We start from the raw sequence: 23,102 nt of genomic DNA, 5'->3' as shown, positions 1-23,102 counted from the left end.
CACTCAAAGCGCTTTACACTGCTTCTTATTTACCCAATCACACTCACAATCACACACACACTCATACACCGATGGGGGAGCTGCTATGCAGCTGGCCAACACTCACCGGGAGCAACTAAGTTGGGGTTCAGTGTCTTGCTCAAGGACACTTCGACATGTGACCGATGATTGGATTGAACCAACAACTGTGAGATTGGTGGACAACCGCTCTACCTTCCTGCGCCACAGTCTCTTCTCCTGAAAACACAAAGTCAACTGTGGTAATAACACATAGTTATTAGAACTGACCAAGAATATAACAAAGTTAATTGTTTACAAGACCCTATGTGCATCATCATGTCATATTATTTGTCAATGGGTTAGAGTAACTAAGTACATTTACTGAAGTATTGTAGTTACACTTTTAAGATAATTTAATTGAGTAAATCACCTCCACCTTTAAAACTGGTTTGCAGCCTCTAACTTTTGCTTTTTTATTGCTACTAACTAAAGGACACATTTTAAAAATAGAAAAACATTAATTGTTGGATGATTTTTCGAGTAAAGCTCTTAAATATATACTTAATACAGTATATACTAAAACCTGATGACAGGACCTAGAAAGTTTTGGATTTCTACAGAAATCTTATTTATAAGACACAAATATTTATGTTGTCAACAGCATCACATTCACAAAAGGTATTAATGTGTTTTTATACTTGTTTTTGGACATTTTGCTAATTCATTTTGGTATTTTTGTATCTGTTTTTATCATTTAATGCCTATCATATCACATCCCTGCTTATTCATTTGGCTAATTTTGCATTTTGAAGTCATTGTGCATCTCTTTGTGGTTATTTGAAGGCTTTTATCTGAGTTATTTCAAACAAGATATATGAACCGACCCCTGGGCCAGTGCCTGTTCACTTCGGCTTGTTCAGTAATCCATCCATCCTTGAAATGGATTACATTTATGGGCAAGTAATGTTTGTGAGCCTCTGCATGTGTAGCGTGTATATGTGGTATTTATAGACCATATTTGTCAATGATAGCAACAGTTTCTTGTCATCAACTCACTGAAAGGGTTTAAGTTTTTGGGTGGTGTGTTGGAGCTGGTTGTCACAGCAGGGGCCAAGCGACCCTATGGTACAATCACAAACATGGGAGAACATATTGGTCATGGCTGGACACAACATAGGAGTTGTGGTAATCTGAGCAGGGACTGGCCGTTGTGATAGCAGCTAGTGTTTGTGTTACATAACACACACCCTAGACAGTAACAATGATATTCTGTAGTATGTAGTACCAGGGGAAATCTGACTGGACAGAAACAGGAGGAGGTTATCAAATCCCTGTGAGCGAGAGAAATGGTCTGACCTGCCCCTGGTGATAAGTAGGAAACAGAGCTGGTATTTAGACAGCAAAGTACAGGATGAAGCTGCTTAGTAAGGCAAAGATTCAGCTGTTAGGTATCTCAGTATGTGATGATAGGTGATAATATGGTCTTGGAAAGAATTAAAGGGAGCTGCATTTTATTAGAAAAGAGGGCAAATGTTAGGACGCCGGGGGAAAGTTTGTCTTGTAATGATTAAAAAACAGATGATTTCATGAGAAAATGAAACAGAACTGATATATTTGAAGCAATGTTGTTTAGCCTCTTGAATAAGTAGAGAAGAAAGAAGGGCATACATGAGTAAGAAGTGTGATATTCAACAATAAAAGGGACAGCATGTGGCATGCTTAACTGTACCCTGTAATCCCAGTAAGATGCAGGGATCATAAATACAGCTTGTTGGCCTATTCCAATCATTCCAGCATACCTGTTGATTAAATGAGGAATCCTACACAGTGGGGGGAATTCACTGACTCAGGCTGGCTGAGAAGGTGAGAAAGAGACATGGAAAGACAAGGGGGAGGAGGAGAGGGGACTTATGTATTTGGGCACGAAGTGAATGACAGCTGAAGCGAGGGAAGGCAGGAGAGAGATGGGATAATGTGGCCAGGCTGAATGACAGTTTGGAAACGGTGGAATATTAACACCGCTGTGGAGAAAGAGGGGGCACTTGGGGAGTGAGAGAGAGGTTTGAAATAGCTTGTAACTGGTTCACGCATTTTTGCCAACCTAACAGGCAAGAGGCAGGGAGAGGGAGTTGGCACAGGAGTAGGAAAAGAGAGGGAGAGAGTTCAGCATGTGTGTCTCCTGGGGAGAAGCACACAGTCAATATCCAGGTCTCCAGTAAACATCTATTACCCTCCACTATATAATTGTTGTCGCACTGCATGGAACCACGGTGCAAAGGCAAAATTATCAGCTTCATGTCCAGTTTAATGATCAGTCTAGCTTCAAACGTCTCCAGCGTACAACTAGATTGAAGACAAAGTGAACAGAGATCAACCAACTGAACAGAAAATGAGAGTAAGTATTGCTCTAGCTAAATCCAGCATCACACCTTTTCATGCAAACTTGAAGCCTTATGGAGTGCTCTGCAAAACAAGTTGAAGGTTTTGTATGTGACATTACAATTTTGTCTTTGCTGTGGTTTACAATCAGATGACATTCAGGAAAGTCATGAATGTATTAGTGGCTTTTTAATGCAAAACTTCTGTCTTGCACCTAAGGTTTTAGAGAAAATGCAATAAAAGGACTTTCAGCTTGTAATGTTGAGCGTTTATACTAGACTTCAAATGTGTTAATGACATTGGATCGGGAGGATATAATTTGCTGCTGTAATCAAATGAACATTAACTAATACAAGTTTAATTAATGATTACCTCAGATTACAAGGATATAGCAAATGTGGGATGCTTCTCATTCAACAATTGTTTAAATGCATCTCTGACGAGTTTTGTGCCAGACTCACTAAATACAAACCTAAATGTTGATGATAAAATGTATATTAATTTCCTTTCAGCATGAATGGAAGAGCAGCAGCCAAGCTGAATAATGATATAACAATAATTCATGTTAACAACTCTGTGAATGAAACCATAGTAAGATTTTTACTCAGTAATGTATTACTGTGCTTTATGTAAAAAGTCATAGGTGAATATTATAGTCTATTTTCCTGTGTTACCAGTCCTATCTGTATGAATATAAGTTGATACATCATGTTTTTGTAGAAACATTATGTCCCGACTGAGACCTAGCTGACTTCTGTTCAGTTCAATTCAGTGTTAGTTAGTGGAATCTGTCAGATCACCATCAATCAATATACAGTTAATCTTCAAGCAGGTTATCATTGGCTCTGTTTAAAATAGAGATGTCTTAACATCTGTTCTAAACAGTACCCACAGACCGGCTTAAACCTGCGGTTTTATTTTTGGCTGCACATCAGATCTGTTTGTTTGTCAAGCAGCAACTCACAAATGAGTTGGGCACGTACTTTAGACATGAGCTCCCTTCTCTTGATGGCACTGAAACAGTCATCATCTGTAGACACTGAATATGGATTTGTGTATTTGTGCTCTTCAGTCTACAGCGGCTCAGGAGCTTGACGAGCTAGCTTTTCTGTCGGCGCAGTCCATGACCAATCTCAAAGTATCCGAACACTTCCAGGTGATCAAGCTGTTGGGAGAGGGATCCTACGGAAAAGTCATGTTGGTTGTACACAGAAAGAGAGGTTAGTGCAAACCCCGAGGTTAAAGGTCAGTGGGGGCTGAGCCTGTAAGAATGGGAATATTCTGTTTAACTTTCCTAATGCTGCTTTATTTATTTAGTGAGTTTTAATCACACTTTAAAGCTCACACTGCCTAAATGGAAATAGTTGGAAAAGTGCAACTCCACTGCAGCACTTTTATCTCAGGTTCATGTTTCCTTCTAATGAAGAAGCAAATATGTTGTGTGGAGTCAGCGCTGGAGTAATGTGAAGACTCATCTGATGGAGTTCAATTAACCTTCTGTGCTTCTGTTGCTGTAATGAAGTGCTTTGGGACATTCTCTGGTATTGAATTGCTGCAACTGGGGTATAGATGTGAAACAGAAACGCCCCAAAGGGGAAGTTAAATGTGTTTACACTGTCAGTGATGAACAACACTCACATTCCCTCAGTGCAGACAGTTTTTTTCCCCACAGAATCTGACAAGAGCCAATTAGACGTTGCACTATTGAACATCTTTCATCTCACTTTATTTCTCCCAGGAACTCCTATGGCTCTGAAGTTCTTCCCTCGTCAGTCTACTTCACTCTCCTCTTTCCTGCGTGAATACAATCTCTCTCTTTCCTACTGCACTCATCCTTCTCTTACTCGGGCTCTTGGCATCTTCTTTTCCACACCATCCTCCTACGTGTTTGCCCAGCAAGCTGGTCTCTACGGTGACCTCTACAATGTAATAGTGTCAGAGGTCAGTCTGAAGGGTTTATACCATGGACTGTGTATTTAATGTTTTGCATGCAGTGTGTGCATGTGTCAAATTAAATATAAAGGCGGGTTTCTCTTGGCAAGAGCTTGCATGAGTCTAAGACTGGGTTGCTACAGCAAATATGATTTAAAGAAACATAATGGCACCATATTACAATTTTTGGACCCTTGTTGCTAGAGACTCAGAGCACTTTCATAAACAACGACAATGATTGAAAAAAAGAACCCGGAGGTCCTATCAACATTTAACCATGTGTTGTTTTTGCATTAAGATTTGTAACACTTCTTTTAATAAAAAATGTATGTGAACAACACAATCCAGGGAGCAGTATAAAAGTGTACATTTAAAAACACAAGATACAGCAATGTCCGCACTATAGCTTTCTCACTCACCATTTAATGGAAAGTGTAACTGTCCTTTTGTGCTTTCATTTCTGTCAGCAAAAACTTGAGATGTGCTTGATGACAGCTCCCACCTCACTGCCAGTAACATAATGTACTGATAAGAGTAAGGGCTCTCACTGAATGAAGAGAGAGTAGAGTACATGAATTAAAGCAGCGGTTGCCAAGAGCATAACTAACCAATGTGATGACGCAGTTTTTGTTTGTCGCTGTGCCAACAATGTGGTGCTCTAACCTGAATGCACTGTTCTGAAAGCTGTACAAAGTTACAATGAGTTTGTTTTTCGATGTTATGCGACGTCTGATCCAAACAACCCCTGTTTTAGGTAGGGGTGGATGAAGAGTGTGTTCAGAGGGTGATGTCCCAGCTGAGTGGTGCCGTTACACATCTTCACTCTCTGGGCTTCGTCCACCGTGACATCAAACCTGAGAATATCTTTCTGTGTGACAGTTCCTGTCGCTGGGTCAAACTAGGTGACTTTGGCCTCGCTCGCGCCATCGGCTCGACTGTTCGAGCTGTCTGGTACGAGTCACCCTTCTGCACTCCTGAGGTGGAACCTGCAAAGGAAGCTGAGAAGAGGGTGGAGAAGATGCAGTGTGAGGACACTAAAGAGGAGGTGGAGGATATTTGGATAACAGTGGAACCCAGTATTGACAGCTGGGCCCTTGGTATACTCATCTATTGCCTACTAACTGGCTGCTTCCCATGGGAGGAGAGCACTCATGATGACTGTGGCTACCGTAGATACAAGGAGTGGTTTGACCATGAGGCTGAAAAAGAGAAGATCAGACATATTGAGTGGGAGGGAGATGAGGACACTGACAGTGACACAGTCATGCAGAAGAAACAAAGAGACAACCCTCCTCCTTCACAGTTTGGGGGCCTCACCCCACTAGTAATGACTCTTTTCAAGGAACTCCTCCACCCTGAGCCCAAACATAGAGGAAGCCCTGAGGAGATCCTGAGCTACCTGGGAGGGCCGTGGCTGAAAGCGACAGAAAGAGAGGAGAAGAAGAAAGCAGTGGAGGCTGAGAAGGAGGCCAGAAAAATAAGAGAAGGTGGAGGGGTGGAAGAAGAGCTGGTGAGGGAGGGAAGAAGGGAGAGATAGGCTTTGTTCTTTTTAAGATGTTTTTTAATACTATCTTTGTGAAATAAATACAATATTGTATTTTGTGTATTAATATAGTTTTTTTCACAAATATATACATGACAAGGAGCTTTATTTTCCTAAATGTTAAGTATTTTTTAAGCATCTTTACTCACTTTCATTGTTGCATTGCATAACTGCATAAATTCCAATGCTTGTGAACGTTTGTATATATGTGTTTCTTAATGAAAAGTCTATAGATTAGTTAAAAAAAACATTTGTTTGTCTGAAAACATAAGAATATCATATATCTTGTAAAATATGTGTGGGAGTTGTCCTTTTGTTAATAATTTCTCATGACATTTACAAACATATTAAATCAAGTCAAGATGATTTTATTCAAAGTGCAACAAATTTGTGTTGAATTGTGTTTTACAGTATGATTTTATTGAATGGCACTTTTAAATGACACAGTTTATTGTCTGTTGTAACAACACACCTCATTGTCCGTCCACTCATTCAGAGTCATTGAAATTCAACCTGGCGGAATCATCTGGAGGAGGATCTGATGTTTCTTGCATTTAGCATTAAAGATTATAAAGGCCAGATAATCATGTGGTGTACACTACTGTGTTTGCTCTTCTAGCATCGCTTTTATTTAGAACTTTGATTACAGAGGAAGACACAAAACCCTCAGCCCCAGCAAATGTAGCAAAGGAACATTTGCAAATGTCAAAACCTATGTAACGAAAAACCATTGTTTCTTCATTAAAGATTTATCAGAATGCACAAAACCCCATATTTATGGGTTATACTATGTGGAAAAGTAAACAACTACATAATAAGTAAAAGGTATTCCATTATTTATACATAATATTTGACTAAAAACAAATAAAAAGGTAGTGTAGTAAAAAAGAAATGCCACCTTTGATCCAGCAAAGCAACAGGTGCTGTAGATCAGAGGAGACAATTCTAAAATTGGACTCAACAATACAACCTGATAGTGATACCAGCATGGCCTTCTTCCAGTTTTGTGTGATGCAAACCTGCAGCAGGAGAGACATGATATTCATCCTTGGTTCCTGTATAAATAATTTTGCTGATAAAATAGTTGAAGTTATTACAGTTATGTTGTATTGGCTACTTTATTCATTGGTTCACTGATGTATTGACGGTAAAGCAACTTCATTGCACAGTGGATTCCTGGTGTCATGGGAAAAGCTGAATGAGCTCCATACTTTTTTTGCCTTTTTTGCCACTGCATTTTTTGCTACTGCTGAGTCATGCTTTGCTATTTGCATTTGTTATTTGCATTTGCAACATTTGCATTTGCAAATAACAAAGCATTTGAGTAGCAGGAATTAAATTAGCAACACCAAAACACTTTAGTGCACTTTAGTTTCTAGCTGGAGTGGATTGCTGTTGGTAGCAAGCCGCTAACGTGCAGAATGAATGAGTGTGTACTGTATGTCAATGCAGGTCTTTGCTAACCCCTGCCACTTCAGATGGATTTATAAATAGAACCCCAGGCCCATCTATTTACACACCATGCACATCATCACCTCCCTCTGTCTATCTGCATTCAGCAGACCTCTAAATGCAAAAGTAAGGCTGCCTTGGCATCCACAGGCCTGTAACAGCACAATCTGATGGAACACTGTGACCTATCTTGCAGGTTAACTCTCTCATCTGCTCATTTTATCTCTGTCCCTCTTGCTGATTACTTTTTTCCTTTCACACCCTTGTCTTGGAGTTTCATTCGTGGTTCTGTGGTTGTTCTACTTTGTGCCTCTCTCCATTTTATTCTTGCACTCTCTGCACCTCCTTCTCCTATGGTCAATATTAACATAGAAGAAACTTATATAAGAAAACTATATAAAAATATTGTGTGTGTGTATATATATATATATATATATATATATATATATATATATATATATATATATATATATATATATATATATATATATATATATATATATGTGGAATTGTTGTTTTTTCTCATGAACTATAAAAATAAACATTGTCACACACGAAAATTTATAATATATGCAATTTGGAATTAAATGTTCTATAAATGCACGGCTTTAACTGAAAAAGAGAAAAAGGAGTTCTGCTCCTTCAAACGGTGCCTGTCTAATCTTCACACCTTTGCTATTATGAGTTTGTAAAAAATGACAAACCTTTGTCAGAAATGTAAAACAAGGTAATTCTTTTCGACAAAAGAATATTTCTTTCCAAAAACACTTTGTAGGACATTCGAAATTTGAAATTAAAAACATGTTAAAACATTTGAAAAGGTATGATACCCCAAAATCCATTTTTGAATACCCTGAAGTATAAATGTTATAAATATATTTATAATGCTCTAAATGTTTGCTTTATAACAATATGTTTTAAAAGTAAAATTAAGTAGTATGTAAAACATGACTTCAAGTATTTCAAGTATATTTTTGTTCCAATTAGGAGCACTTCTTCATGACTTGGCAGGCAAGGTCGTTTACAGTATAGATTTAAATGGAGTTAAATGGAATTAATATGAATAACTCCATTACTAAGGGTTAATTGGCATGAACTGTTTTCTGGAAACAAAGAAACAGGGCTCATGTGATACTTGGTTGGGGAATTAATGTAGGACCACAGCCTGACAAATGGAAACACATGGTGCAGACCACGGAGACAACAGAGTGCCAACACAAAGATCCTGATCGAGGTGTAAATCTGATGTATGTCCATGAGGACAGATAGCTGGGGCAATAAAAAGCATGAGTAACAAGGACATCTATACATGTGGATCGACTGTTCGTACATAAATACAAATGCAATGATGGGGGGATGCAGCTATACTTACAGTCATAAATGTAGTGCATCCAAGTTACAACAGGCCTCTTAAAGTTTATGAAGAGTAAAGACAAACTTAGAAACTAAAGAAGATTGGATTTCGATTTGTACTCTCATCAAGATTCAGATTTCATGCTGCCAGTATTGAATGAAGTTAACTACAGCACGAAAGTTGGTCCCCACATGGTGTAATTTTATAGGACAATTCTATCAAATTGTCCTCAGAATTAATGTTTTTTGTCATTTTTTGAAAAAGGTAGACAGGAGATCCAGCTATAATGATAGTTATCACATATATTTATGGCAATATCTGATAAAATATGTCACATGCAGTAAAGGGGGAGCCGCAAAAACAGAAACTGATACAAGAGCCAGACTGAAGGCCAAAGTGGAGCAAATAAAGAGTTCAAATTACCAAACGTCTGTAATGAATCCCCACAAGGGAGCCAAACACGTGGATCTTCATGACCTAAAATTTCTTCTGCACCTCCAACTTTCTCTGTTATGCTACTTTCATTGCGCAAACAGGAGGGAGAGTAATTATACGAATTAACTTGGAGCCTTAAATTATCATGTTTACAACTTTATGACAATATACCATTCTTAAGCATTTGCTAACAATTGTAAAGTTTTAGTGGGAGAGTCTTGTCGGTGCCCAGAGTATATGGGCGTTTGTGATGCACAAGAAACACAACAGTGCCCGAAAAAGATACCACCTAGCTGAAATGGTGAGAAGCAGTGTGAGAAAGGAAACTGGAGGTGAAAGAGAGAGAGGGAGAATGTATTGCAGAACTGGAATGTGTAATGCAATGCTGTCCAACTAATAAACAAGTACAGAGATTATCATGTGTTTACTATCTGGCATGTTTGCCTGAACCATTCTGCACTGCTTTCTGCCTTCCCCACTGCCTGACTCCTTTACTTCTTCCTAGATTTTTCTCATCTCTCTCTCTCCCCCCTCTGGTTTTCTCTTGTGCAAGAGCAGCGTAAGCAGAGTGGCAAGCTGGTGTGTTCACAGTACCGATCGTCCTCTCGTCTTCTCCTCTTCTCTTTTGCTTACACTGCCTCCATTTGTCAAACTGTCATCAACCTCACCCAGCTGACCTTGTTAGGGCCACCCCACAGGCACTCATTCTGGAGCCTATGTAGCCCCGATATGTCAAGGGGATGATGAGTGTGTCCCTCTTGAAATGACTAGGCCTAACATAGGGTGTAAATGTTGTTTGTGTAGCATTATTTATTAGTTGTGTCCATTCAAACAAATGAAGAGTCACCAGTGCATCTACAATGGTGCCAAGGAAAAGCATCTTTTTAACACAAACAACTTCTTGTTTTACTGTTTCTGATAAAACGTTAGCATTTTGCAAATGATTGTGTTTATGTCTAGTGTTTTCAGAAAATATATATATTTTCTGAAAACACAACAATAAAAATGTATACTTTTTTATTGAAAAACAGAGCATAGCAATTGGAGTGTCAGTTCCTTGTATTTATAATAGATCACAAACTGTGTTAGGGTCCATCATGTGGTGAAAGCCTTAGTTTCCAAACTCCACTGAACACATAGTTATCTAGAAAAATTATAACAATAAATTTAGAATTAATAAGAAAACATGCTTTGTAGAGTTTGTAAAAGCAGCAATAGTATCAAGTACACTATGTGTAATTATCTTTTACTGGTGATTTCAACATTTTTTTTAACCATAAATACTTCTCAATAATCCAAAATTATCCCAGATGCAATAAATTAAACTAGCACCACTACATATATGTTATTATTCAAAATTAATAATTTAATGTTAGGTTTCTAAAAGACCTAGTTGAAGCAGTCAAACTTCTATCCAACCAACAGTATAACCCAAAGACATAAAATCTCTGGGACAGAGGTCAAGTGTCTGTTAAGGGCCAAGAATCGATACACACTGCTCCACCTGCTGGTAATAATCAACCACTGCTCAAGATAAATCTGAGATCCACTGTGGAGTGCTTGGATGCCACACTTGATATGTATTCTTAATAATAAGACTTTATAATAATGACTTTATTATTTCATTTTCTCTATTGTGTGACATAAAATCCAAACAGATTTAAGGGAAATATAACTCGCTCATCAAAATCATCATAAGAAAGATCCTTATAAAAAAAGGACCGTGACTGTAATATTTAAATGTGGGTTTTTAAATAACATTACTGCTTTCATGTTCCAACAACTACACTACTTTTTTGTGGATGTTGACAGTCTGAATACATTGCTGTGGATTTTGAGACTGAAACTCTATGCTAAAATGCTAAAATTGTATATATGTCGATTGAAATGTCTAATCAAGATGACAAAAATGTGTCTAACATTCAAGAAGAAAATCTTTCACATGGGGAGGATCACAATCTTGCAGTTCTGTAAATCTTTAACAGATTGGTGCAGGGAAAAAAAGTGAAAAGCAATGAATCTGTGATGGGAAGGAGGACTAAGAGAGGAGGAGGAGGGAGAAGGAGATGGAAGGAGGGGAAAGAGGAGAAGACAAGAGATTCATAAAACTAAAGCAGTTGTGGACGACAGCATAAGTTGTGAGTATGAGTTAATTGCTCTTCTTTTTCACATGAATTTGACACATTCTGTAGGAAAGAGGAACATCTGTAGATGCAAGATAGCTCACATCCAAATACACAGTATTAATAGATGGATGTTGCCTACTGATTACACGTAAACATGAAATGTAAGAGCAACTGCTTGGCTGATCAATTGATTCACTTAAGAATTGTAATATTTTATAGATATGTGACACGCTTGCATGCAGTGTTCAGCACATACAAGCAGTGAAAAACATGTCACTCACAAACAAATCAGCAGAGGCATGCATAGAGCTTAACCAGGACAATCCAGAGTTTTCAGTTAAGTAATCGCTAATGCATGACTCTGAGATTATCACTGTGGAAAAGACACATAACTCTGTCATGCTCAAATTGGCTAGTGATGATAGTACAGTTGGAAAGCATAAATATGCTCTCTGAAAAGAAAGCTGGAAAAGAATGTGCAACTGTAATAAAGGAGGGGTGGAGGGGGTGCTCAAATAGGGCAAAAGAAAACACATTCTTTTGAGAGAACTCACATCTTGGACTGTAAAGTTGCACTGACACATCATGAGAGGAATGATGCAGGGTGGGAGACGGGAGAAGGAGGGGAAGGGGGGAAATAAGGGAAGACGAAAACTTCTTACAAGCAGTCAAAGGTATAAAAATATAACATATAACAAGCTATTAACCAGCAAAATGAAGCCTTATAATGACAAAAACTTGTCTACTGCCCAACCACTAAAAGCACGAGAAACTAGTCTCTGTGTTTTTATTTGGAGCAGACTCTCAGGGAAAACACCACAGTGTCCTGGAATGTTGGGAACATTTATATGCAAGAGGACAAAAGGAAACATAAACAGTACAAAAATCCTGAGTGAGGAAATTGAATAATTCCACTCTGTGAAATCATTCTGACTCTTTTCCTCTTTGGTTTCCTCCAGCATATAAAGCTCACCTCTTGCAAGCGGAAGGAATGGGCAGTCTTTCAATGGTCCTGCTCCTATGCAGTTTCCACGGTAACACTGCCAAACAGAACACACAAATCATCTCGCTTAATTACGGTTGAGTCGCTGTGTGTTTGTTTTTATGTTGCGAAACACTCCCCTCATGTGGTTTCTGTTCCACAGCTCTCACAGCTGTAGCCCAAGCCCAGCAGACTGGTAATTCTCCTCTTCTCATAAGTCACACTTTAGATCAGTATGAGTTATGTGTGTTAGTCACTGGTAAGATGCTTTCCCATTCTCATCCTGCTTTCGTTCTTTGCTTCCAGAGAGCAATACAGTGGCACCTACAGGCGGCTTGCCAGCCAGTGAGTGACTGCGGACTGGAGATGAACTGCCTCTCAGGAGGCCCTGTGAACAGCTGGCATAAAATCTTCTTTGCGTTATTGTGACTGATTTTTCAATATGACATATGTCTCTTGTCTCTTCAGACTGTAGGGAAGAGATGTATCCTTGCACCAGGATGTACTCAGTTCACAAGCCCATCAAGAGATGTATTGGTCAATTTTGTTTCTACAGGTGATCTGCACACTTTTACAGTTGTAATTTAGCAATATGCCAGTCAAATGTTCTACTTTCCAAAGTGGACCACTCTGGGCGTACAAGTATTTAGCACTGTTACTTGAACACACATATGTATTTAATTTAAGCTGCCTACACGTGTCATTACGATCAATCTTGTACGGCTTTAGTCACTGTAGTGGCACCAGATCAGTCTGTGGCGCTGTATCTCTGCCACACAATACATAATGTTCATGTTTGATCCTGTTTCTGCCACAGCCTTCCCCGTGTCTATGTGATCAACAAAGAGATTTGCATGAGGACAGTGTGTACGCACGATGAGTATCTGAAAGGTGAGACGGTCTACATTTATGACGAGCACTGTGATGTTTGGGTGCACAGTACCACATGTGAACAAATCTCCATTTGTGTTTTGCACGTTACAGCTGAACTGTGCAGAGAGTTGTCTGGGTGGCCCAAACGTGTTGAAAGGTCATCTAACAGGAAGCGCTGTCTTAATCGCCGTAGCAACACCCAAACCTGGGCAAACAAGCCCTGATGGGCCAGTGGATGGTGTGACCACAAGTGATGACAAAGCACCTTAGAGACATAAAGGGGCGTGGTTGTAAATACAGCCCGTAATGCCATAAGTCCACAACACACAGTCTTATGTTTATATATTAGTCTTTGAATTGAGTGTGAATTTTGACATTGTGCTAATTTCTTGTGTTTTGTTGGACACGGATCATGTTTTCCATGGTTTATGATGCATTTAAGGTACTGTAGTAATGGGCGTATAGCAGCACTGAGTCATTTTGTTGTAAAAGGAAAGACACACTCTGTTGTGGTTGTAAAGTACCAATGGACAATCCAATATTATGAACACTGATGTATTCAATAAATATAACTACATTTGTTCATTAGTTGGTTTGTTTATGGTTTCTTTTTCTGTCACTGTGGTATTTACTGTAGAAGAAATAACAATGGATGAAAGTTCTGGTCATTAAGTGATATCTTTAGGTTTTTCTTTACATAATAATTTCTACACATATACACAGTTTGAATAACATAATAACAAGTAATATTTGGGAAAAATGCATATAGTTTTAACATTAAAACACTGAGAGACATTGTTAGGGCTTTACACCATCTCTGCGTTCCTATCAGCTTCCACCATCGTGCCACACCTGTCACAACGTGTGCATGTGATATCAATGTAACATAATCTATGTCTTTGTACAAAACAATATCACAACAAAACACTGCATCCAACAGTGACTACCTTGGTCCCATGTATCTGTATCCAAGAATCTCTGATAATGTTAACATTAATAATCTTAAAATGAAATTGAAGTTCATAGTCAATACTACAGTATCATACAGTACAATCTGCTCACCCTCTCATGAGGAATTAGGAAGGTAAAGCCCTGATGGTTAAGACTGACAATGCAGAAACACAGACCTATTTACTGATGGGGAGGGAGTTCATGACCAAAATGACTCAATAGTTACAGCTTTAACAGCTGTGCTGAGCAGAGATGACATAACATGGATTTAATCATCTGTTTCCTCTTGAGGCAAAGATAAAAGCACTTGATGCCTTTATTTCTTTTGCCCTATTGCGTCCAACATTCCCATTTTCTTGTCAATGTGCACTGATTTACAGTGCATATAACCCACCCCCTGTGAAATATGTATTCAACAGCTGCATCTCTTAACTCAAAAATTATGCTGTAGGGGCAAATTAGCCCACTAGAGAGTGCTAGAAAGCATCATCAGTCTGTAAATCAGTCACAGTTTAACAAGATCCTTTCAAGTACAATTATTTTGTGATAAATCTGGTAATAATTTAAATCTTTTAGTAGACAATCCCTGCATTAAATGCAGACTTTGCAAATAGTTAACTACATAGACAGAGTAGACTGTCAGTCAGTGCATATAGTCAGTCCCACTGCCGGAGACTTTGAGAATTATAAGCACATACAGGTGGCAACACTAATCACAATAATTACAAACTACTGACAATATGTACATTTAAAATAAATATTCTCTGTACATACAAAAACCATTCATTATTATAACTTATTAGATTCCATTATCGTATGTTTTTGATTATGACTCCCTTGATCATGTCTCTATGATAGAAATTTGAAAATAAAACACTGTAAGGTAGAGGCAATGGGCAAAGGCAGAAATAGGATAATAGAAACTAGAGCATTAGATGAGATATACATAAGGAGATGGGACAGAAGGGGATGGACAAGAATTCAAATTCTTTCTGATTAAGACTTAGCTGTGAGGTCTGGGTGTATCTCAGGCCAAGATAAGAAAAATATACATAAGATACTGAATTCAATCAAAACTAAACTAATACAGGGGACTACCCTGCTTTGCAGGGAGAGATACAGGACCCCGCAATGAGGAAAAGAAAGTTGCAAAAAGTGTTGCATAAATTTACAGACATAAAAAGGGTAAACCATAAAATAACTCCCTTCTCACTTCGGAGATACAGAGTCAAACTCTCCCCACAGGTCAGTGTTGGTTGTGCTGGGTGTGAAGTTGAATGGAGCCCCTGAGTTGGAGTTACTGGAGTCGAGGTCAAGCAAACAGCCTGATTAATAAAAATAAAGCAAAAGAGAAGCATGATGCACGGTTGAAACAATCACAAAATATACATATTTCTGAGTTAATTGTTTGTTTCTAATTAATGGAATAACTCAGCTACTTTAGGCAGAATCTAAAATCTGAGATTTGCATTCATTTAAAGGGTGAGTGCTCCTAAATGACAAACATAGCACAGAGTAACGTCATACTTTCCCTGGTAGTATCTAGACTTGCAGATGGTAAATGGTCTGCACTTATATAGTGCTTTTCTACCTACTGGCACTCAAAGTGCTTTACATTGATTCTTATTTACCCGCAGGTGGTTTCAGTATGAAATGCTAACCTCTAAAACCTCTGCCACCACCTTAACACAATGAAGGTCAATTTTGTTTATGCTGCTTCAAACAATAAAACGTTATATCTGGAACTCAAAAATGAAACAATTCCACAAACACTCTCTTCAACTTTATATTTACTTTTCCCTATTAACCCTTCTCTTAGGGACTCGTTTGATGTGCCTGAACTCACAGGATAAGCCGAAAGGACAAAAAAATAAATAAAAAATATAAATTAAAAAGGTGCTTACGGGCCATTCTGGGACCATTTGTGACTCGCTTAATTTTTAAAAATTGTTTTCAATGTTCAGACTTCACCTCCCTCATTGTAGAAGACTTTGGAAGCCCGTACTAAATGGGGCTAATAACTTTTCCAGCTTCATATTGAGAATTTACATGAATGTTCCTTCTGTATGACTTCAGAGGTGCCATTTCCAGGTCAAACTCTATGTCCCATTGTAAATATAACTCCTGCTGACGTATAAATGTAGTGTTTGTATACAAACTGTTTGCTTACAACTACCCACCAGAGTCATTTCCTCCTGCAGGTGGTTTTGTGTTATGATTGGTAGATCTGGATGAAGGGGGTGGGGCTAGCTTGCCCCCAGGAGGAGGTGGAAGGAGCCCAAGGCCACCTGAGCTCTGTGGACGAGACCTTTCCTTCTTTTTGGATTGCTGGTGAAGACATAGACAAGACAACCAACAACAACAGGTTTGCAGTTACATATGGTTACTGCGTAAAGGCATTTAGGTGTTAGACTAAACATTAGATATTTATCAACAATTTTTCCATTATCATCAAACCAAGAAGTTTCTACAAAGACACGGTTCAACTGTACTATTGCTCTTAGACTGACTTTTGCAGTTCTGCTAATATTCCAACCTCTATTACATTTTAAGAAAATAATGTTACCCCTATATTTAGTGTAATGGTTTGTCCTTCCTTGAAGCCCAGGTCTAGCTTAGGGGTGGGGTCTGGAGCCTGTGCCTGCTTGGTAAATTCATCCTCCTGTTTTACCCATCTAGAGTGAGAAAAGCAGAGATGCACCGAGATTTAATACAGCTGAAAAAAATAGTTCACTACCTAATTGGTTATGATTCGTGATTCACTGTTAAGTAACTGCCTACTTGAAGTGGTCCTGAAGGGCAACATTGAAGTCAAAGGCATCGCCTCGATCTCCAAACCCAATGCCTATGAATGCACTGCGGCCTATGCCATAAAGGAACACAACAAATGCTAGTGTAGTTTAAAGAAAAACATGAAAAACAAAATAATAATGTCTGCACTAGAATACATATTTTTAACATTTTGTAAACAACGGTGTTACCCTGCCGTGACACATCTTGTTCAACGAAATTATCCTCCTAGATTATGAGCACATTCTAAAATATTTACAGCATGGCAACCAAGAGTTTACCCACCGTTGTCATCCTGGATGCGCAGCACAAAGTAACGGCTTGAGTCACTAACTGTTTCCACTGCAATGCCAGGGTACTCCTCTACTGGCGCCTGTGCAAACAGCTCCCCTGTATAACAGAAAAAAAAACATATTATCTGCATGGGAAGGGTTTTAAAGGCAAATAGATTCATGAAGAAACCTTTAAAATACAGTATTTCACATTCACTAGGCCGAGTCTCAACTAAAAAAGCTCAAGTTTAAAATATGACTACAACTTTTTTGAGTTTAGGCAACAAAATGCAAGGTGGATAAAACGTATAGCATTTAAACTGCACAAGAAATGGGCCATTTTGAGGCGATGTCTGAGAATGACAAACCATGCCAAGTCCTTAAATATTCTTTCACAGAAAGAGATTGTGAGCCTGTTTGCTTCAAAATAAGCTGCATGCTTGGACATGGGCTGGGTCACCTTGGAAGAGATGAGTAACAGAGAGGGGGGATGGTGAAGAGGAGAGTACACAGTGAAATGATTTACAGCGGCGACAGTGCCAGTAAACAATGGCGGTGCCCCGTCTGCTTCCTTCTCACCAGAGATTTTGTCTTCCAGTTTCACATAAGCCACTTTCCCCCGGGCTGTCACACGCATGCGTCCCGTCCAGTCAGGTGCATCTAGCTTCCAATCGGCCGCCCTGGGACACATGCGCGCACACACACACACACACACACACACAGTCAGGGAGACAGCTTGATGTATATTAACTTGTCACAGCGATTTGTTGAGACTGATGTTGACATGGCGTAAGAAAATACAAAGAAAAAGCAGGAGATTTGTATTTTGTGGACATGTGCCTACAGTAGACTAGCATTTCAATGAGACCTTAGTCTGAGATATTACATCATCAACCTTGCTCACTATACATAACAGTATGGCCACTGGGACTCAGATGCTGCTGTTTGGTTGGGGTAACGTCCACTCAGATACAGACGGGATATGTAGAAAAAAAATCCCCATTCAACCTTACTAGCTCTAAAGCAACATCAAGCCTGCTCAAGTTTCTTTGAGCAAGGCTTCTTTTGCGCTCCAGCTGCTGTTGAGACAGGCGAAAGGAGGATGTTTTGAGCAAAATTAACTATCGCAACTTAGTCTCCAATAAAACCACTTTGACTTTTTAACGGTGTAAGCATTGTTTCGCCTTTGACGTGCCATTGGAGGAAAACACACGTTCACATGTAGGGATGCAGCCAATCCGGGTCTGCAGTGCAGGTACAAGCCCCGAATATAAGTTGCGTTATTATTTTCCAACAGTGACCTTGTAAATACGAAAATACCCAACACCATAACTAACGATACGGCCCACTGTTAGCTATAGGAGTCTGCGTGACGGCAGGTAGGTCGCCGAGGCAACGGCTTCTTAACGGCCGCAGCTCGTGAGGGCTGGCTCAAGCAGCCCGCTGTAAGGCCCCCGCCTTTCTCACCTGATCGCCCGGTTGGATGTTCTCGGTGGGATTCGGTAAACATTGACTTCTGGTTTGACACAGAGGACCGACTCATACTCGACTTGACCCTCGGTCGCCATCTTGCCTTTTACTCAGTCGGTGTACGCCGGTGGTTGTAGTGCTGACGGTGAGTGGTGTGTCCGTGCGGCGTTAACGGCTACGTGACCGTAATAGACGCTGTATTTGCGCACAAATCGACTCTGCGACCCCCCCCGCCGCCCTCAGCAATATAGAACTACTCCGGCAATAATACAAATAGACATTGGAGCATTAGAAATAAGCCTATTTGCATTCGTTCAGCGGTGAGTGCTTTAAACAGTCAGGTTGTTTAAACCGTTGTGTGTGCTAATACACTGGGGGACAAACTGAGGCCAGGCACTTTCTTGACACCTTCAATAACAGAAAGTGTTGCAGTTTGGATGATTTACAAATAGAAAAACTGTTTTTGGGTATATGTTTATACCCCAGCTTAATGGAAAGGCTATAATTTATCACTGGAGTACCCGTTTAATTTGGTGTGATTGAGTGCTCAATGCTTTCTAACACTGTTGACAGGACACGATAAGTTACTGCCACCAGTTAGATGAATAGTTGTAAAATAATTTGTAAACGGGTAATGGTAGTTAGGCTGACTACATCCACGACTACATGAATGACACAGAACAGTATCTAATTGTGTAAGATTTTATTTCACATTACCATACTACAGAAACACAGCAAGACACAGCAAGCAGTAGCTACCAAATGTTAGATGCCTTGCCACAGCATGAAAGCAAATTTTCTCAGTTTTCCTCATTCTCAGTTTAGCACTTGTAGTGATGGACAAACAGCAACATGTCATTTTCGTTTCAGGATTATTAATAAATGGCAATGCCAGAGGAGGTAACAGGTACATTTCACAGTCCAAGAAGCTTAAAGGCATCTCTTAAATCTTCTATTTCACAAGGCTGGGGAAAAAGAAGGAAAAGAGAATGAACATATCATTATTGGAAAACTGGAAAATTAGTACTGCTTTGACCTAAATTTGTTAGTTTGAAATTAATATGCAGCTTGTTAGATCCTCTACCTGGAGAATGCGTTGGAGTTTTCTGGTTAGGCGGACAGAGTTTTGATGCAGCTCGTCCCAGGCTTTGAAGTTGCTTTGCTTACGAGCCACAAAGGTCTGCCAGCAATAGAAGAAGTCTGAGGAGAAAGGAAAAGAAATGTTGTTGACATCTATGGAGCAATCATAATAAGCAATAAGCAATAAAACAAATGCTTTTAAGAGGAACCTTAACCTTCCATACTTTTTTAAAATTCATACTCTGTTCTATCTTTGTATCCTACCACATATACAAAGATTTATGCCTCCACCTTTGTAACTCATGACTGAGATCTGCACTCCAGCTTCTTTCAGCATCCTCAGGCCCTCTCTCTCACGGCTGTCCTCCATGTCACAGAAGTAAAGACGAGACACGAAGATCCTGAGGCGAAGGTTTGGGGTCTGCCTGAGGAACTGGACCAGTCTAATGGAGCAGTTGACACAAGGAGACCAGGAGCAGAACCAGGTAATGGAGTAGCTGAGCCTTCTCTCTCCAGTACCTCCATACCCCCAAAGACCAGGGCACAAGGCTCCCAAATAGCGTAGGAACAATATCTATAGAGACGTAGGAGAATGCGGAAAATTAGAGGGGCATCTCTTTCCCCTGAACAGATTCTTCTTGCAGTATATGCTCTACCATCTTTACCTACATAACTTACCTCCACATGGCAGCCATTGCGATTGCGGAGGTGTCCAAAGTCAAAGGTTAGAGAGTCTGGACCCACCCGCCTCTTTACTACAAAACAGAGGTATGTCTCATGTCTGCCCCTTGCCCAGCGCACATTCTTGTAATGGTAGATGAACTTTTTTCTGGGCAAAAGCACACTAAGAAATGGGAGTAAATATGACCCTTTTGTTTAATAATGGAAATCAGGATTTAAAAAAGCAGTACTATACTAGTACTAGTAGTATAGTAGTACTAGTATAGTAGTCTATACTCAAACGCATTTTATATACTGACATTTATAGTGACAAATCATTTCAGTATTATTCAGTAAATACTCTATTATTCCAGGAAAGTCTAAGACAGACTCTATTACAGTTAGAATTCAACAAATTAAGGAACCCTATAGTATTACTATTCAGATGAATCACGTTGGTTTTAATTCAATAAGTTAGCACAATAAGCACATGTAAAACTTGTGGTTAACCAAATATAAGTGGACAGTCAGAAGACAGCTAACATTCACTGCTTTTTCTCACTCTCAGTTTCATAACTTTCAGCAAAACCAGGCCAGTTGTTCAGTGCTCATTAATAGTGAAACCTCAATTTATAGTGTCAATTATTGAAACAGATTTCCGCTGAAAAACATATTGCACTGTATTTGTATCAAAGTACGGTAGCATGGTAATTATAAAGAATCTATTTTTTTTATTTAATAGTATGCATGTGCAATGTGTAAAAATATGCATCAAACAGAAAGACATATACAGTGTATAAATAGAATGTTTCCATTTTGCTCACCTGTCTAGCTTTGTAATCATTTCGAAAGACGCGCTTTGCTTTGTCACTCGGGCGTGGGTAATAAATGGAGGTAAATGAGAAACAGCGAAAGTGTGTCTCTGTGTGTATGTGTGTTTGTGTGTGTGTGTGTGATGAGGGGTTAAAGGGAGGGAACTGAGAATATATACCTCTAAACATAAACATCCTGCACACAACAGAGGCAGCTTCTGGTTGGACAAAAACGTTTTTCAAAGTAAGTTTAGGGGGCGTGAAACAAAAGAGATGGATGGATTGTATTGTGTTGGTAAAAAAAACAAAGCTATTGATTAAATGCTGTCTTACAAAAAGTCTTTTAAATGCATCAAAGTTAATATGTTTTGAAAACTGTAACACTAATTTATATAATGATTCACATTTTGTGACCCTTTTTAGCAGGCAAAAGGAAATAAGGGAATTTTATGGAAAGGCAAAGCAGATTAAAAAACACCGGTTTTAAGAAATAATCTGAGTGACCAGATGTGAGAGGAGTGTTTGACGTAATTTGTAACCTTTGGAGCTTTTCACAGACGTCAATAAACCGAGCCAACTGGCTGGAACTTTCCAGACTTTGAAGACTCATCCAGTCACTGGCCTGGCTTTGGATTTCCCAGATCGTTAAGCAGAAACTTCCAGATACATTCTAACCTTGATCCACATAGGCATCGCCACCAAAGCTTTCTGCTATTTAACCTTTCCACCTAGCCACCCCCCTTCCTTCTCTGCAGCCCCAATTTGGTGGGGCCACACGCGTTCCCAGACCTCTGAGGCACCGACACCTACTTTGTCCTCTCAGCTGGGTTTTCCCAAACTGTGTCAGGCTGGGAGGAGGGCTCAGGCTGGCCCCGCAGTCTGCTACACTGCCTGCCCAGCTGACCAACCACAGTATGTGGATAAATCTCAATCATAAGCCTTTGAACCATCAGATGCTGTCATCTGTCCTTGCCAAATCAGGATGTGTATTATTCTGTTTATGTTGTTGCATTGTTCTGTCTGTTTTAGCTCTGGTCCAGTCAGCTCACTCAGTGGCACTGCTTGCAGGCATCCAGCTTTCCCATGACTCCCCTCACCCTCTTGTGCACTGTGTGGTTTTGGGAATTCACCGTTTCCCAGAGTGCCTGTTTTTGGAGCTAATCTGTGTGTGTATGTGTGCATGTATGTGTTACCCATCTGTACTAGCATGTCATTAACACAGTCTATATGTTACATGTCATCTGGAATTAATTTATCTAATTTATCTTATGATTGTGTGGTGCCCAAAATTTTCGAGTGATTCATGTGTATGTGTGTCTGAATTCTGTGAGCAACCTCACATCATATTGCATTACTCTGACAGTGCACTAAGGCTAATTTCTCTGTGCATTTGATCTTGCGTGCATGTTTCTTTTTTGAACTTCAAGAGGTTGATCCACTGCCAAACTATATGGAACCACTTCCCACCCGGCTCTCTGGGTTAGACCACAGATGACCAAGGTCATCTCACAGTCACACATGAACACTCACATGCACCACTACCCCTTCTCTCTGTGTGTGTGTGTGTGTGTGTGTGTAGTGGAGTTGTACTATAGTATGGCCAGACATGCCTTTGCATTTAACCCATAGTCAGGGGCGGGTGTAGAAAATGCCAAGTCATACTTTCCGAAACCCACCCGCCCACACCCTGCACAAACGCACTCATGCTCACAGACTCACACACGCACACACACACACACACACACACACACACACACACACACAGACACACACACACACACACACACACACACACACACACACACATATCGTGTAGAAGCACATGACCACAGTCACAAACAGACTTTCTTTCCAGAGTGTGAACTCACATCTGTTTCCTGACAACAATTATAGCTACAGATTGGTCTGGTAGAGGCTTAGCTAACAGGTGTCCTCTCTTTGACAGTCATGAAAAAACAACCAGATGATGGCCAAGAAGTGTCACAAGTAAA

At 39.7% G+C, this 23,102-nt stretch overlaps 4 protein-coding genes across 4 annotated transcripts; 2 read left to right on the top strand and 2 right to left on the bottom strand.

The window, feature by feature from the left end:
* The first annotated feature begins 1,940 nt into the window (after positions 1–1,940).
* On the top strand, positions 1,941–6,296 carry sbk3 (SH3 domain binding kinase family, member 3). The gene is made up of 4 exons (XM_067511722.1): positions 1,941–2,395; positions 3,452–3,599; positions 4,118–4,320; positions 5,066–6,296. Exons 1-4 carry the CDS (start codon positions 2,390–2,392, stop codon positions 5,846–5,848), a joined length of 1,140 nt encoding a protein of 379 aa, XP_067367823.1. The 5' UTR covers positions 1,941–2,389; the 3' UTR covers positions 5,849–6,296.
* A 4,835-nt stretch (positions 6,297–11,131) lies between these two features.
* On the top strand, positions 11,132–13,664 carry mfap5 (microfibril associated protein 5). Its single transcript, XM_067511290.1, has 7 exons — positions 11,132–11,233; positions 12,181–12,255; positions 12,367–12,399; positions 12,510–12,548; positions 12,672–12,759; positions 13,021–13,094; positions 13,188–13,664. Exons 2-7 carry the CDS (start codon positions 12,213–12,215, stop codon positions 13,298–13,300), a joined length of 390 nt encoding a protein of 129 aa, XP_067367391.1. The 5' UTR covers positions 11,132–11,233; positions 12,181–12,212; the 3' UTR covers positions 13,301–13,664.
* Positions 13,665–13,731: 67 nt separating this feature from the next.
* On the bottom strand, positions 13,732–18,744 carry LOC137130765 (adaptin ear-binding coat-associated protein 1-like). The gene is made up of 7 exons (XM_067511286.1): positions 18,557–18,744; positions 17,669–17,769; positions 17,103–17,207; positions 16,809–16,890; positions 16,594–16,702; positions 16,208–16,355; positions 13,732–15,352 (listed from the first exon to the last, which is right to left on the bottom strand). The coding sequence occupies exons 1-7, from the start codon at positions 18,655–18,657 to the stop codon at positions 15,237–15,239; spliced, it is 762 nt and encodes a 253-aa protein (XP_067367387.1). The 5' UTR covers positions 18,658–18,744; the 3' UTR covers positions 13,732–15,236.
* Positions 18,745–19,235: 491 nt separating this feature from the next.
* Positions 19,236–21,234, bottom strand: aicda (activation-induced cytidine deaminase). The gene is made up of 5 exons (XM_067511287.1): positions 21,124–21,234; positions 20,318–20,483; positions 19,931–20,213; positions 19,644–19,759; positions 19,236–19,524 (listed from the first exon to the last, which is right to left on the bottom strand). Exons 1-5 carry the CDS (start codon positions 21,141–21,143, stop codon positions 19,474–19,476), a joined length of 636 nt encoding a protein of 211 aa, XP_067367388.1. The 5' UTR covers positions 21,144–21,234; the 3' UTR covers positions 19,236–19,473.
* Positions 21,235–23,102: the final 1,868 nt, after the last annotated feature.

Source organism: Channa argus, chromosome 7, assembly GCF_033026475.1.
Source record: "Channa argus isolate prfri chromosome 7, Channa argus male v1.0, whole genome shotgun sequence".
NCBI classification, from domain to species: Eukaryota; Metazoa; Chordata; class Actinopteri; order Anabantiformes; family Channidae; genus Channa; species Channa argus.
This window is presented reverse-complemented; position numbering and strand designations above follow the sequence as displayed.

What these genes read in the sequence shown, in the direction of transcription:
- sbk3 (XM_067511722.1), top strand. An exon ending in GGTTGTACACAGAAAGAGAG is followed by an intron (nt 3,600 to 4,117) that starts GTTAGTGCAAAC and finishes TATTTCTCCCAG; the next exon opens with GAACTCCTATGGCTCTGAAG. An exon ending in ACAATGTAATAGTGTCAGAG is followed by an intron (nt 4,321 to 5,065) that starts GTCAGTCTGAAG and finishes CCCCTGTTTTAG; the next exon opens with GTAGGGGTGGATGAAGAGTG.
- mfap5 (XM_067511290.1), top strand. Translation starts at nt 12,213, where the DNA reads ATGGGCAGTCTTTCAATGGTCCTGCTCCTATGCAGTTTCCACG. An exon ending in AGCCCAAGCCCAGCAGACTG is followed by an intron (nt 12,400 to 12,509) that starts GTAATTCTCCTC and finishes CTTTGCTTCCAG; the next exon opens with AGAGCAATACAGTGGCACCT. An exon ending in GGTCAATTTTGTTTCTACAG is followed by an intron (nt 12,760 to 13,020) that starts GTGATCTGCACA and finishes TTTCTGCCACAG; the next exon opens with CCTTCCCCGTGTCTATGTGA.
- aicda (XM_067511287.1), bottom strand. Translation starts at nt 21,143, where the DNA reads ATGATTACAAAGCTAGACAG. An exon ending in ATGATTACAAAGCTAGACAG is followed by an intron (nt 20,484 to 21,123) that starts GTGAGCAAAATG and finishes CCCATTTCTTAG; the next exon opens with TGTGCTTTTGCCCAGAAAAA. An exon ending in AACTCCAACGCATTCTCCAG is followed by an intron (nt 19,525 to 19,643) that starts GTAGAGGATCTA and finishes CTTTTTCCCCAG; the next exon opens with CCTTGTGAAATAGAAGATTT.
- LOC137130765 (XM_067511286.1), bottom strand. Translation starts at nt 18,657, where the DNA reads ATGGCGACCGAGGGTCAAGTCGAGTATGAGTCGGTCCTCTGTGTCAAA. An exon ending in GCGCATCCAGGATGACAACG is followed by an intron (nt 16,891 to 17,102) that starts GTGGGTAAACTC and finishes TTTATGGCATAG; the next exon opens with GCCGCAGTGCATTCATAGGC. An exon ending in GCCCTTCAGGACCACTTCAA is followed by an intron (nt 16,703 to 16,808) that starts GTAGGCAGTTAC and finishes TTCTCACTCTAG; the next exon opens with ATGGGTAAAACAGGAGGATG.